This window comes from Phascolarctos cinereus, unplaced genomic scaffold (assembly GCF_003287225.1).
Source record: "Phascolarctos cinereus isolate Bilbo 61053 unplaced genomic scaffold, phaCin_HiC Scaffold_726;HRSCAF=1367, whole genome shotgun sequence".
Taxonomy (NCBI): Eukaryota; Metazoa; Chordata; class Mammalia; order Diprotodontia; family Phascolarctidae; genus Phascolarctos; species Phascolarctos cinereus.
Genome location: NW_027556098.1, coordinates 204,249,418 through 204,265,236, shown reverse-complemented (window position 1 = coordinate 204,265,236; position 15,819 = coordinate 204,249,418). Strand labels below are relative to the sequence as shown.

At 36.9% G+C, this 15,819-nt stretch overlaps 1 protein-coding gene across 1 annotated transcript in view; it reads right to left on the bottom strand.

Annotated features, from left to right (window-relative positions):
- The window catches only part of PDE1A (phosphodiesterase 1A), a 462,055-nt gene extending 448,242 nt beyond the window's left edge, over positions 1 to 13,813 (bottom strand). Inside the window, exon 1 of the mRNA XM_021006389.2 lies at positions 13,423 to 13,813. Coding sequence (XP_020862048.1) covers positions 13,423 to 13,523 — 101 coding nt within the window. The 5' untranslated portion in view covers positions 13,524 to 13,813. The remainder of the gene's footprint in view (positions 1 to 13,422) is intronic.
- Positions 13,814 to 15,819: the final 2,006 nt, after the last annotated feature.

The following is a 15,819-nucleotide window of genomic DNA, read 5'->3' as shown; positions in this document are numbered from 1 at the left end:
TTTTTCTGGAGATGGATGTCCTCCATGACTTTCTCTTCTTTGGTGGACCCTGTATTAGGGTTGTGGCCCATTTAGACTTATGTGGCTCCAGTATGAGTGTCCAATTATTATCTCCCATGGACTAGAACTAGAATAGGCAGTGAAGTAGGGAAACTTTGTCATAGTACAAGTGGGAGACATCTCGTATCCTGTTACCCTAGCAACAGGACATTGGAAAAGCCAGGGTTCCCCACACCTCCTGTTGTCTTGGCAACTGGTCACACAAGGGTATGGGAAGCCCTTGCTCCCTGCCTTCTGGACCTTTTTGTTGTCAGCGCAAGAGAATGGTAATTCCTCCTTATTGCCAACAACCACAGCACCTTACACCTGAGCTGCTGTGCTTTCAGATGGGCTCTGATTTGGGGGGAAAGGACAGGAAAGGGGAAAGATACAATCAGTTATGTGTCCTGGAGTTCCTGTGGATGTCTGTAACAATGAAACTTCAAGGTGTTCTCCTACAGAGGCCTAATATTTTTAGCTCCATCTTGTAAACACTCAAATAGTAAACATTTACTTCTTTGTTCTCTTAATGAGCTTAAGCCCATATTTATTTTCTAAAACTCCAAAAAAATCTTTTTTCCCTTATTAAATTTGTCCTCAGATTAAATACTTTAATTCATTGATTATCTTTTTGAACCTCCAAATTTTTCCATCTTTTGGCATCCCACCCCCACCAGGTTCTCTACTTGCCTCTTTCTGATAAGTGTTCTCATCATGGTTTCCTTAAATTTAATTTTCTGTAACTTCAAAACAGTTGTTTGGAGTGAATAATGTCATTATTATGTCAATTTCATTGAATGATGTCATTATGATGTCAGTTTCATTGACTGTATAACTGGATATGGATAACATGGGAATTTTTCTGCTAAGACTGCTAGGATCCAATAAGCCAGATAAATGCCTAGGGGGACAGATGGCTGAAGTTGATCTGTTGGGGGATAAGAGGAAGATGTCCAGAAACTGTTAATGTAATATGTGGAGTCACAGTAGACATGAGGCACTGATAAAAGTGCAGTTAGGTCCAATCTTCCTATGCTACAAAAGCTCATCCAAATGCCTTCTAAGGTAGTCTGAAGATATTGTTAATTCTATGTTACCTTACTTAAAGATTATAAAATTCTGATTTTAAGTTATATTTTAAAAGCTTAAATCCCATCATAGTACTTTCAACCAAGATCATTACTAGTGTGCTAATCAGACATTGTTAGAAAGGAACCAGAAAAAATCTCATGTACTTAGATAAGCTGATTTTAGCTGATAATTATCTATCTTGGATTGGGGGAAGAAGACTATAATTTACTTGTTAAGTTACTCAGTGACATCACACCAAGTTTTGTTTCTCTTCCAGTTTGCAAACAGAAGGAAGAGCAACCCCTAAAGACTGCAGAAACAAGAAGATACTTTTATAACCTATAAAAATAGTTTATATTGGTATAGTGATTTAAAGTTTGAGAAGAACTATACATATGTTATCAATGTGAATCAAGTACCTACTATGTACCCACCTCTGTGCTAGGTGGTAGAGATACAAAGACCAAAAAGAGAAAGAGATCCTAACCTTAAGGAGCTTATGGTCTATCTGGGAAAACAACAAAGACATATATAAGTATACATAAAATGTATACGATGCAAAAGCTAGAAGTATTTCAGAGAGTGGCCGGGGAAGGATAAGGAAAAACTTCATACAGGAGGTGGCACTGGAGCAGATCTTTGCAAGAAGCTGGATATTCTAAGAGGCAGAGATAAGTAAAAGAGAGGATATTCAAAGTATGGGGTCAATGGAGACATCAAATGACATACTGAGTATGAGGAACAACAAGAAATCTAGTCTGGCTGGAACACAAAGAATGTGAAAGGGAATTTATAATAACCCTGGAAAGATAGGCTGGAACCTATGTGTGAAGGGCTTTAAATACTGAAGAGGGCATTTTATATTTGGTCCTAGATGCAACAGGAACCTTAGGGGAGTAATAATATTGAACCAGGGAGTGACATGGTCTGATTCATGCCTTAGGAATATCACTTCATCAGTTGTTGGAGGATGGATTGCAGGGCTTCTTAAACTTTTTCCACTCACAGCCCCTTTTGTATTTCAGCAGCTAGGTCATTGGTGTTGTGTGGCCTGAGGGCATGCACAGTGCAAAGTATGTATGTTTTGTGTTCATAACCAAGGCTGTAGTGAAGTTGCTTCATGCAACATGGGCAAGAGCTGCCAGAAACACCTCGGATTCATTACACATTTGATTTTTAATTAATTTTGGGTTTTTGCATGTTCAAAAACCTTTTACTGTTGCCAAATTTTTCACAGCCCCATATGGGGTCATGACCCACAGTTCAAGAAACACTGGATCATTACAGAGAGGAGAAACTGGAAGCATTTGACCCCATTAGACCCTTACAATAACCCATGAAGTAGGTAACATTATTATCCTCATTTTACTGATGGGGATGTTGAGGAACAGAGTTGGCACTTTTCTAATATCACATAGGTAGGAAGTGATACTACTGAAAATAATTATTTAGACAAATTAACAATAGGAGATCAGCAGAAAACTTGCAGAATGTTATAATAACTGTCATTTATTCAGCATTTTGAAGTTTGTAAAACACTTTATATATCTTACCTCATTTGAGCCTCAACAGCAGACCCTTTGATGTAGGTACTGTAATACCAACAGATTCTTTGGTAAGGACTGATGAGGAAATCAAGACACAGAAATGTTACAGAACTAGTAGATATCTGAGACAGGGTTCAAACTCAGGGCTCCCTTACTCTAACTTCATTTCTCTTTGCACTACAAGACCCTGCCTCTACAACAGTGGAGTAAATGATGATTCAGCAAAGGAAACTAAGAAGGAATAGTCATATAGGAAGGAAAAGAACCAGTAGTGAGTAGTTTCACAGAAACCTAGTAAGAAGAGGCTAAGAGAAGAAAGTCATTGACAATGTTTAAAGGTTGCTGGGAGGTCAACAAGGAAAAGTTTCAAGAGTAATTTCAATGGGATGGTGAGGTTGGAAGCTAAACTGAAAGGGGTTAAGAAGAGAATGAGAGGGAACAAAGGACTTCAATCATTTCTCTTCTCATACTTAATTTTTTTAGAATAAAAATTCCTAACATTTTAGCCCATCTTCATGCAGCACTCACTCCAATCACATTTTATTTCAGTTGCTTCTCCAGATTTTCTCCAGTTCTCATGCCCATCTTACAGCATGTCAACTAGAATTAAATAGTATTCTGGGTGTAGTAATTAAATTGTTTTCTATTAAAGTAAGTTAATATTTCTCTTTTGTTTTCTAAACCTTATTAATGATCTCCAGCATGTCATTGTTGGAAGAGTCAGAATGACTGCATTTAATGACTGAAATTTATGGTCAAGAAGCTATTCTCATGAAAGAGCTTCCTCAGCTCTCTAATTCTTGGCTGTCGTCTGTGAGAGACAATATCTTCAATCTTTATGAATGAAGATTAAGTAATAGAATAGCCTATCCCTCTCCATAAGTCAATTCATGTAGTTGAAATGATCTCCAAATATGTCATATTTTAAAGAGTAACTTTTCAAATGGACCTGATTGATTTAATACCATTTCTCCAGTGCAGTATGGTGTGGTGGGGAAAGCACTGGATTTGGAATCAGAAGACTTGGTTCTTCTACTGATGACTTGGGGCAGCTAGTGACACAGTGGATAGAGCACTGGACTTGTAGTCAGGAAGACTCATCTTCCTGAATTCAAATCCAGCCTCAGACACTTACTAGCTCTGTGACCCTGGGCAAGTCATTTCATCCTGTTTGCCTCAGTTTCCTCATCTGTAAAATGAGCTGGAGAAGGAAATTGCAAGCCACTACAGTATCTTTGCCAGGAAAACCCCAAAATGGGGTCACAAAGAGTCAAATACGACATAAAAAATAACTCAACAACAACAACCTTGCACCAGTTACTTCATAAGTAAAATAAGAGCTTTGGCTTAGATGACCTCTAAGCCCTCAACCAATGCTAAAATCTATGCTGCTAAACAGTAACATAAAACCCCTTAGATTCATAAATGATTCAGATCTGGCTGAGCTTCTAATATAAGAGCATGAACTAAGGCCTTTGGTCCTAAGTTGATAAGCATGTAATTGAGTTTAACCAGAAGCAGTAGGTGGTTTTTAGAGATTGGATCTTAACCTTTCTCTCTCTTTCTTCCTCCTCCAAGTAGTTATGAGAGAAATCATTTCCTATTTCTGTCCTTCCTTTTCCCTTTCTGATGGCCTAAAAGTAAAAGTCTTTTGTCATGTTTGTTCCTGCCCTCCCATTTGGCTATGAGCAGGACCACACGTGGGCTTTCTTGCTATCTTGATCTGCTCTTTAAATTGAGTGAGTCAGGGAGCAAAGATTTGGCATTGTAGGCTTTTTCCCCTCTCTTCTCTACCTCTCTCACTAGTTGAGATTAGAAAGTCTATATGGTTTCATTTGGAGGCAAACAGGCTCTCTTGAGCCAAGGAAAGACATTGATCTCTAATAATTGTGCCTTTATATGCATAAAATTATTGAATTTTGATTTTACTATATAGAAGTCATTTTTCATAGAGTGACATCTTTATGACTAATTTTTTCCTCTAGTCTATAAACTGATTATCCCCACTAAATAATTGTCTCTATAGATAACATTGTGTACTTATGGTGTGGGCTCAGCTTTCAAAAATGTGCTATGACCAAGGCTTAAAAGATCTCAGAAGCACTGGCCCACAACAGATTTGGAGGTGTATCAGACACAACAACTAATATAAACTGGGAGTCTCTTCTAACAGATTGTGTAACCCTACTTTACAAGGGTTCTTCCTTAAATATATTACCCTAAACTTGTCTATACTTAAACTAATATACAATGTGGTATAGTAGAAGTGTTACAGAATTAGGAGGAGCCCTAGGGTCAGGTTCCATCTCTGACACTTACTAGGTGGGTCTTAGTTTCCTAATTTGTAAAATGTGGCTCTGTGGACTAGATAACCTCTGAATTTCCTTCCATCTGTGGCCAATAATGTTATATGATCCCTAAAAGACCTTTCCCCATATAAATTCTATGAAACTGTATATTTAGAAATCCAAACTATGGTAGAAATGTGGAAACTACAAACTCAGATTTCTTACAAGTTAAACACTTGTATAAAACAATGGAATAATTTAAATTACTGATGTTGGTAACATCACCAAACTTAGCAAATGGATATAGATTGTAATCCATTCTATTACCTATAAAATTAGTGCTTCTGTATCAACAGATTAAAACCCAAGTAACACAATTCAAAGGGAAAAATGGTCTAAGTGTTACCTCTTTGCCTTTGGAACTAAACCTCAGTTAATCATTATCATCTTTACTCCCCAAGGAATGGATGAGTTGAGTATGCAGTGGTTAATCTGTGAGCCAGGCTCAGATGGACCAGGCTACAGCAAAAGTCCAAGTTTTTAACACCTACAGGATCTTCTCTGCTGGTCATGTGCTTTGCTATTTCTACCTTGTAAGCCTGAAACCTGGTGTCTCAATAAATCCTCTTTGCTCTTATACCCTTCACTGCTGGCTTTGCCTTGGCAATCAGATGTATCTTAATCCTGACCTTGAACAAGCAATTGGATTCCAGCCTTGGCTTCCCGTGTTTCACTCCAGATTCTGAACATTTGTTTCTAACCAGAGTCTTGTAACTTTGTTCCAGTTGCTTAATAGTTTCATTTTTGTTCTTTTTGACCCAAAGCTGAATCCCAATCCCAATTAGCCCAATTACAGTGACTCAGTAAAATAGATCTTAGCTTCTCTCCATTCTACACCCCACAACTTCTGTGATGCCTACAGGCACTGTTTCTCAGTAACTAAACGATTTCTGCTTTCACATGGCCATTTTCTGTAATGGGAACTAGCTTCAATTGTATCATGGGTTATTACACAGTTTCAGATTATTCAGGCTCCCCCTTTTTTTCTCCCCCATCCTTCCACTTTGCTCAGCTCTTGTTGTTCCAGTACTGACCATCCTATCTGTCAAAAAGGAAAAGAAAGAAAAGAAAAAGGGAAAAAAAACTGAATTTAGGAGCATAGCTTTAGATCTAGAAGTGATCTTTGAAGTCATCCAACCTAATTCCTTCATTTTACAGATGATAAAAGTGAGGTTCGGAAAAGGTGAGTAACTTGCTCAGAGTCACAATGATAAGAAGTAGCAAATTTGAACCCGTGTCTGACACCAAATCTAGTACTCTTTCCATTGTACCATATGTTTGATGGCTTTCATATACTGAGTTCTTAGTCTCCATATTTCCTCTACCAATTTCCCTTGTAGGGTAACCCTCTCCTCCCCTTTTTAGCTTCCTTTTTTGTGCTGATTTCCACCATTAGAATGTAAACTCCTTGAGAGCAGGTACTGTCTTTCTTTATATTTGTATTTGTATTGGTACCTCGTACATGTTTAATAAAATTGAGTTGACTAACACACTCACTCATTTTTCTCTTCCATACTTGACCATCTGGACACAGAAGAAATGTCTGTCTCTCTGCATGTAGAATAATCCTCACACTTTCTATTAGCTGTACTATTTGTGAAATAATTCTCACAAGTTCTATTTCTACATTTGGAGAAAGTGCTAGAAAATTTAAAGTCCTACAAACCAATGGCTCACTTGAATGTCCTGCCAATTATCTAAAATTTTGAACAATGAAATTCAAAAATTTATCCTGTTCTTGTAGATCTGATGAGGTTATTTTTTTCCTCTTTCATTTTCCAGATTATAATCCCATTTGGTTTTTAATCGAATTATTATCAGATTATTGCTTGCTAGAAATGCTATCATATTATAAAATTATGACCTAAAACAGTGACATTTTTAGAAACCACACTCAGGCTTCCTCCCCCTTTCTTAAAGGTGCTTTTTCATTTTTAAAAAGCATAACTAATACTACCATAGCAAAAACTAAAATTTAGATGTTTTGATTTGTAAAAATCAAGACAAAATTGTGATCTATAGAATGTACACATTTTACAAACTATTGACTTGAATTTTAATAAACTTTATAGAGTCTCTGAAGAAGAAACTATGGCAAAAGTTATCATTCTGTATTAGATACCAGCACAACCCAGTCCCTAAAGAAATTTCAGAACCAGCTTTGTTTTTTTTTTAATTCTCAGTTACCTTGGCACAATAAGCTAAACAGTAGTTTTTTTTTCTTTCAAAATTTCTTTTATTTTCTACTCATATCTTCTGTTTTTCTATCACTTTTATTTCTGAATATATCCCTTCTACTTCCCTTCCCCAGAGTGTCATCTCTTATAACAAAAAAATAAAGGAGGAGAAAAATGAAGTTCAGCAAAACTGGCCAATAAATCTACTTAAGTCTGATAGTATATACAATGCCACAAATCTGTAGTTCCTCACCTTTGCAAAGGATGGATGGAAAGGGATCTTAAGAAATATGTTCTACTCAGCGTAAATGATTCCCAGCTTATGGCCAAAGACCACACACTATTTCTCTGGTGAAATTGACAAAGAAGGTGAAGTCACAACTACTTTATAATATTTCCACCCACCTGGATTTGAAAAAAAAAAAGATGGTGAAACATTTTTTAAAAAATGGTCAGACAGCTACAAATGAGGGATAAAAGGACTTGAAGGAGAACAAAAATACCAAAAATTGGGAAATGAGTCGATAAACTGAATAGAATAAAGAGCAGAAGTTTGCATCTGAATGGAGTGGGGGTATGAATTAACGAGATGAAATTCATTCTCAAAAGTGAGGACCAGTAGCTTATGTATAAAACCATTATGTCCACTTTTTCTCATCAATCTACTTGAGTTACTTTTAAACTCTTGACCCTATAAGCACATGTCTATCTTTTTTATTTCTTGTCCCATTTTTCTATTTTGGCCTTTAGATTTATGTAATCTTGAAGTCATTGATTTTCATTTCAAGGGGTTTTACACTTGGACACATTTTTAAAAGTCAGAGAAAATGTACAGCATCTCAGCAGGGAAAGGCTACTGAGTGTTAAAAGTCCAACTCTGTCACTTCTTAGATGTATGATTTTCAATCTGATTCTCTAATTTTGAATCTGATGATGTGATTTTTAAAACTGATTCTCAATTTTCTTACCTATAAAATAGGCATAATAATACTTACAGGTGTGATGTGAAGCTCAAGTGAGGTAATGATGTAAAGTGTTCTAAAGAATCATAAGAACCACAGAGTTCATCTAAACCAAACCCTGCATTTTATTTAAAAGAAATCTGACTGAACAAAGTAAGATGATTTTATTCCTGGTAATACAACTAGTAAGTAACAGAATCAGAATTCACAACCAGGTCTAATTTCAGAATCTCTCTACCATGCTTCCTTAAGCCCTCTTACATAAAAATTTATTTTCAACAAGGAAAATTACATTTTGAGGATCATGGTTCCTCATCTTTGACAAAAGAAAATAATAATAACAGTTAATAATTGATTTTATTTTCCATTTCTTTAAGAAAAATGTGCTCCAAAGGAATTTTTTTTTGTGCACATCACCCAAAGTCTCTAATAAATTTCATTGCAATATAATGCTACATATGGTTAAGACCCCTTCTAAAGGTATGTTTATGGTCCTTCAGTTTTTCAACTTGCTAAAATGAATGGAAAAGCAGAAATTTCACTTTCATATCACAACCTCATTTTCTGTTTGGCTTGGTTCTTAAGAACACAAATGAACTTCAAAATCATGCTTATTGATTGGGAATAATGGAATAAGCCCTTATTAAGTACCTACTATGTGCTAGGTACTGTGCTAAGTGCTTTGCAAATATTATCTCATTTGATCCTCATAACCCCGGCAACAGGTGCTATTATGATCCCCATTTTATAGATGAAGAAACTGAGGCAGACAGAAGTTAAGTGACTTGCCCATGGTCACATAGCTAGTGAGTATCTGTGTTTGGATTTGAATCCAGGTGTTCCTGACTCCAGGCCCAGAACTCTATCCACTGTCCCACCTAGCTGCCCCTAGGCAGGATCACTTAGGAAAAGTTTGGCAAAAATAGATCATTCTAACAATTTGGATAGCTTCAAGAAGTAGCTATTCAAAAATGTAATGGGCCCTTTTAGAAGCAGTACACTCCACTCCTCTCCCCCACCACCCCACTCTACCCCCAGTTTTGAAGAATTTAACATAAGAGTAGAAAGTCACTTGTTAACATCGACATAGATTTATAGCAGGAATTGTTTTACGTTTATAGTTTGAACTGGATGGCCAATTCTGAAATTCTGTGAATCTGGAATTTGCTGTTCAGTTGCTTTCAGTTGTGCCCCACTCTTCATGACTCCATTTGGGGTTTTCTTGGCAAAAATACTGGAGTGGTTTGTCATTCTATTCTTCAGATCATTTTACAGCTGAGGCAACTGAGGTAACCAGGGTTAAATGACTTGCCCAGGATCACACTACTAGTAAATGTCTGAGGCTGGATTAGGACTCAGGAAGAGGAGTCCAGGTCTGACACGCTATATGCTGCGCCACCTAGCTGCCCAATCTGGGATAGCCTCTACTAAATAAATTGATTTTATTTGCGAAATGACATGAAAAGGGACAAAAAAGTGTACCAGGAGGAAGTTAGGGAAAGCAGTGGATAGAGTGCCAGGCTTGGAGTCAGAAGGACCTGCTGTTAATCCTGCCTCAAACACACTAGCTTGTGTGACCCTGGGCAAATCACTTTACTTTTATTAGCCTCAGTTTCCTCAGTTGTAAAGTGGGGGTACTCCCAGAGTAGTTGTGAAGATAAAAAGAGACAATAATTATAAAATGATTAGCACAGTACCTGGCATATAATAAGTGCAATATAAATGTGAGCTATTATTATTAGCTATTATTACTTTCCAAGGAAATATTTAAAAGATCATTATACTTTTTATGTTCTCCTTACATGTTTTACATAAACTAAGGCAGGTAGTACAAAACTTTTGGAAAGACTTTTGCCAGATATGAAATGTTAATTTCTAATGCTTATACCAGAAGTGGCAATAAGAAACATCGCCAGTTTTGAGAAGCTCAAATTCTATTACAGACAACATGACATTTTCAACAGGCAGGATGATTTGTTAATAGAGAAAGACTTCCTATTATATCATAACTTATTAATACCAACTGCACAAAGGAGCATAATTAAACAATTTAGTTGTCATTAGCCATGCAGGATTTTAGACTCATAGCCTCTGTTTTGACAATTCCTAATATTAATTGTTGAAAAAGCCCTAAGCCAAAGTATAGGTTAAAATGAAAGTACACAGATTCAAAAGCCTTCTCAGCATAGAGCCAATACAGTCAACTAGGTCAATTCACCCAAATGAGTCAGTCCTTTGAGTGGGGGGGGGGAGGTGAAAAGATGTCATGATGGTGGTTTGACTGAATTGCCTCTGTGATTTATTGAGGTGACCAATTGTGACTACATTGACCAAAATGACTGGCTGCTTTAGCATCATGAAAGGACATAAAAGAACATTGAATTGAGATATTGGAAGTTAGGATTCTAGACCCCACTGTTCCAATAACTTGATGTGCAAACTTGGGCAAATTTGTTCAGCTCTCTAGGGGCTCAGTTTTCTTATCTAAGAAATGAGGGAAATGGACTAGATGACCTATAATGTTCATCTCACCTATTACTCTTTACGATTCCTTTGAAAAATGAATCTTTATCCTATGTTCTGCACTTCTAGTTTGGCTTCAGGCATTTTCAATAGCCAACACTTGTAACTGTCAAAATAATTCCTTAGTAATTTGAGCCTGTATAGATTAGCATTAATGGGCTCAAGATACATATGACTTGGAATTTTATTAATACATTGTTTATCCATTTTCCAGATATAAATATGGATAGTAATAGCTATTGAATTTTCCCCAACTCCTAAACCCTGGCATTAGTTCTATAATAAAATGAGTAATGAGTAAAGGCATGGGCAAGTAACTTCATATCAAAGGTTTTTCAACAAGGAAATCTATTTTTAAAGCTATTAAACATCTAATTGTTTTTTTACTATGACTACCATGATTTTTGTCTTTCATGATACAGTTTTTCCCCAGACTGTCCAATGATCAAGAAAGAATATGGATGAGCTAGAAAATTGACACAAAGGTTTTTTTTGAAGTAGAAAGAACACAAGCAAGGTAAAAAACATGCTTTCAGGTTTCTTAGCTAAAGATGTCACAAACCAATTAGGATGCTCCTAGGGTTTTGCTAAATGATGGTGCTTAATCTGCAATAATCTGCTATGTAAATTAATTCATTCTAACCATAATCTACTCTTAAAAGATCATTTAAACAAAACTTTTCTTCACGCTAAACACTCAGACGTCCATTCCCTTCAGTTCCGTTTCATAACGTTTTGTTGGTATCTTAGCAGCAGCCATCCCCTCTCTAATTCAGAAATCTGATAGAAATATGGCCACCTTTCCCTATTTTTTTTTGAACAAAAATCATTTATACTATTAGAACATGTTCTTGCAATAGAGAGTTTCAGAATTGCTTGTGGGAAAAAGCTTCTGGCCTAACATTCACAATTTTCTTTCTTTTGGACCATACCTGTGATATCATTGGCTTACAGAGCTCCCATTGGGATCTTGCTCTGCTAATTTAGATCAGCACCTTTTCTACCTATGTCGACATTGTATGTCTAAAGAAGGCATATGTGTAACAAGTATCATGCAATGTAGCAGTTAAGTGAATTTTCTGGGGATTACTTAGTAGTAGATAGAAGTAAAATCAGCAGGTGCAATAAGATTTGCATCCTTCTAACACATTGGTTGCTAATATTGAAACACTCATCCTTTAAATATTTCTTAAAATATTCTAAAGGTAAAATACATATTCTAAATAATATGTAGAACTACCTGATAATTTCCAATTCAATAGCAATGTGAGAGAGAAACTTGCTCTCTTCTGGGAAACTTTGTCACTTTTTAAAAAATATAATAAGTCACAGATGGAGAAGCAATATGGTTTTGTCGATAGAGAGAGCCTTAAAGCCAGGAAGATCTGGCTTCAGGTCCCCACCTCCCGGCCCCCAGCCCCCATAGACACTGGCTTTGTGACCTGGGGCAAGTTACTTAACCTGTCAGCGCTCTAAGCAACTCTAAAATACTAGGTTGCAGAGAAAGTGCTGACCTGCATCTGTAGAGGGAATTTCCTTGCCCAGGTGTTTTCTATCCCAATGAAACCACAAATCCAATCCCCTTTCCAACTCACAGACAATGCTAAATAAGAGTCAGTTCACAAATTTGTCCTTTTCTTGGAAGAAAATATTTCTTTGAAAGCAAATAAACATAACCTCTTGGATATGACCACTAAAATGTCTCAATTCTAAAAGATAATAGGATTTCCTAAGTATGAATTTATGAGAAAGCAAACATGTTCTCCTTTGTGTGGAGAGAAAATATGCAGATCTGTTACATGACCTTTAAATCCTCATGTTTCAAATCTCTATCCAAATGCTAATCGCTAACTCTTGCATCATTGTGCACTAAAGAGATGCTTGCAAACATGGTGTGCTAATCTGAGAAATAATAGCCAAAGACCCTGACAGGTAGGTAAAATGCAAATGTGTGTGTGTGTGTGTGTGTGTGTGTGTGTGTGTGTGTGTGTGTGTGTTTAACCAAATCAGCTAATGAAGTTTGATTCAGGCTTTTAAATGATCTATTCTGAGAAAAGAGCTCCAAAGCCATGCTGTAAGTGCTATATAAATGGAGTTACACACTGGGAGGAATGCAGGCTCTCTCTAGGTAGAAATGGTACCCTGGCTAATTTAAAACACAAACTCTCTAGCAAGTCCAGCATGTTGCTGGAATACTTACCATTGAAATACCTGTTCCACAAGAATAATTTTAAGACTTATCATGAAAATGATAAGGTTAGCAATCATTCATTATTAATTTAACCCTGCATAAGATCCACTAATTCACAATGATTAGCAGTAGTTCTATTTCTATCTGCCAGAGCAAAATCTTATATTCACCTCAAAGTAATATTTGAAGAGCTGATCAACCTTTACCTTACCTATCTCAACATGCTGTGTCTAAAGAAGGCACATGTGTAACAGGTATCATGCAATATAGCAGTTAAGTGAATATTCTGAGAGTTACCTATAAATAAATGAATGTGAAAGCAGCAGGTGTGATAGGATTTACAATTTTTCTAACAACTTGGTTGCTAATATTGAAACAGTCATCTTCTTAAAAAAATCTTTGGAACTGCTTTCCAATGAAAGCGTTATTCCTGAGAGATAAATAATAATAATGGTTCTCAAGTAACTCTTAGATACTGATGTCATTTTAATATTCAGTAGATTCCCCCCCAAAAAAAGGAAAACAACAACAACAACAACAACAACCCAGAAGCAGTCTACTCACATTCCTTTCAGCTGTTGCCACATTTTTTCAGTCTGTTCTCCTATAAGGTACTTAAAAGAGGTGTTTTCCAGCTCCTCGATTTCTGTAGCAGTAGACCCCATGATAACTGTCCTATGGCAACACAGTTATAGTCAGGTTCAGCAGTAAGTAAAAGCATTCCTTAGTCCACTACCAAGCTCAAAAGATCCACGCACATTATATGCTAGCATTGCTCATCTATCAAAGCGTATGAGATTTACAAAGCTGAGGAAAGCTCCTGTTAGAATTGCCATTCACTTTAATGGACAGATCCACTGCTTTTGTCCCCTCACAAGCAAACAGCAGTATAAACAGCTCCTCTGACCTCACAAGTAAAATCCATATATGTGAGCCAGCTACTGTACTACTGACTGCCTGGATGCCCAGGCTCTTCCCAAATGCAGTTCACTTGTTATTAGGACATGCATGGAAGCACAGAAGCATTCCTACAGTTTACTCAAATTTATGATCATGCAGGGAAAATGTGAATGGCTCAGTACTCTGAAAAGCTGGAGCTGTCTCTCTAAATTGAAGGAGCAGGATGCAAAAAGAAAACAGATGGTAGGAACCAGTATCAGCAGCACCACCCTGAGAAAAAGAAGTACCTACTTAAATGCCAAGGCTTTTGTCTTTTAATTGATCTATAACCAACCCTTAAAAATATGCCATGCTTCCCCCAAACCGGCAAATTAGCATTCATGTCAGCAGGTTGAAAGCAATGTATAAATCCCTACAGAAAAACAAAACCATGGAGCTCCACAGGTTGTTACAGAAAGAATATGTACATCAACTGATGCTGTAATTCTGACTATTCACCTTCTCCTAGCAACTCCACACAGTAGGTAACTGCCAATTGAACCAGTGGAAAACACAGCAGCTGTAGCACAGCCTGCTCTGTGAATCCTTTTGGGATTAAAAAAAAAAAGAAGAAGAAAGGAGTATATAATATGTATGTATGTGACAGAAGAGGGTGAGAGAGATAAAAAAGAGAAGAGAGAGGCAGAGAAAGAGAGAGAAAAGAGAGACAAAGAGAGAAGGCAAGAAAGGAGAGACAGAGGAGAGAGAGAAAGGAGAGACACAGAGAGGACAGAAAGGAGAAGAAGAGAGGAAAGAATAAATAAAGGAGAAAGAGTACAGAAGAGAAGAGGAGAGAAAATGAAAGAGAGAAACAGAGAGAAATAGAAATACAGAGAAATAGAGGTAGAAAGAGAATTTAAAGCTAAAGTGCATTCATTATAGAAGAAAAATGAAAGTGGATACAGAAAGGAAGCATATGCCAACTTCCCAAGAACACAGAAAGCTTTCTTCCAGAGACAGACCTAGACCACAAGATGTACAGCAGACACTGCTATTTGCATACTACTAAGGAAAAGCTAGAAAATAATATCATTGTTTGGACAGATAGCCAAGGCATTGTTTTATTCCGACTTCCAAAGACCACATGCTCATCCTGAGTTCATATCTAAGGGCCAGTGGCAATCTGATGATGTTTGCCATAACACAGATATTTAGAAACATCTTTGAAAATATATTTAGAAATGGTTGGCAGGGAAAATGATCTGGTGAGGTGACTTTAAACTCCTAACTACAGAGGCACCTAGGTAGTATAATGAATAGCATGGTCAAGTGGGAGTCAGGAAGACCAACATTGAAATTCTGCCTCAGATACTTATTAGTTGTGTGACCCTGGGCAAGTCATATTCATCTTCGACTCAGTTAATTCATCTGTAAAATAGGGGTAATGATATCAATTACCTGATAGGGTTGTTGTAAAGATCAATTAAATACTATGTCAAATGCTTTGCAAACCTTAAAGTAATACGTGTGTATATGTCTGTATTTTTACATATTATTGTTGTTGTAGACCAGAGGACTTAGAATCAAGTTGTAGGCTCAAAATATCATTCTCAAAGAGAAGCATCTGTCAAATAGATTCTAATGTCTGGTTAGCAAACAACAGGGCACTGCCAGATCTTTGCTCAAAACTTGGATGAAGGAGCAGTAAGGATGCCTTAAGAAACAGATGGCAGACGCTGCATCAGCAGCACCCTAAACCACAAAAGCCTTTGCCAGAGTTACCAAACACGGCAGAATTTTTTCTTTGGCTAAAAAATTAGCCAGTCTGGCTACCTCATGCTTTAATCTAGATAGATTTACTTTCAGAAATTCTTACCAACAAAGACAGCCTTAAAAACAAGCTCTGGAACCTCTCCTAGCATCTGAGCTCTGCCTCCCAGGGGCTGGTCAAAGCTGATAGCCTGAATGATACAATTTTTGCTTTATGAGTCAAAAGATTAAAGTCTCTGCAGCTTCAGCCTCCCCCTTCTTTCCCTCTATTTACAGACATGCATACTAGTGTTCCAATCATCCTGCAAAGGC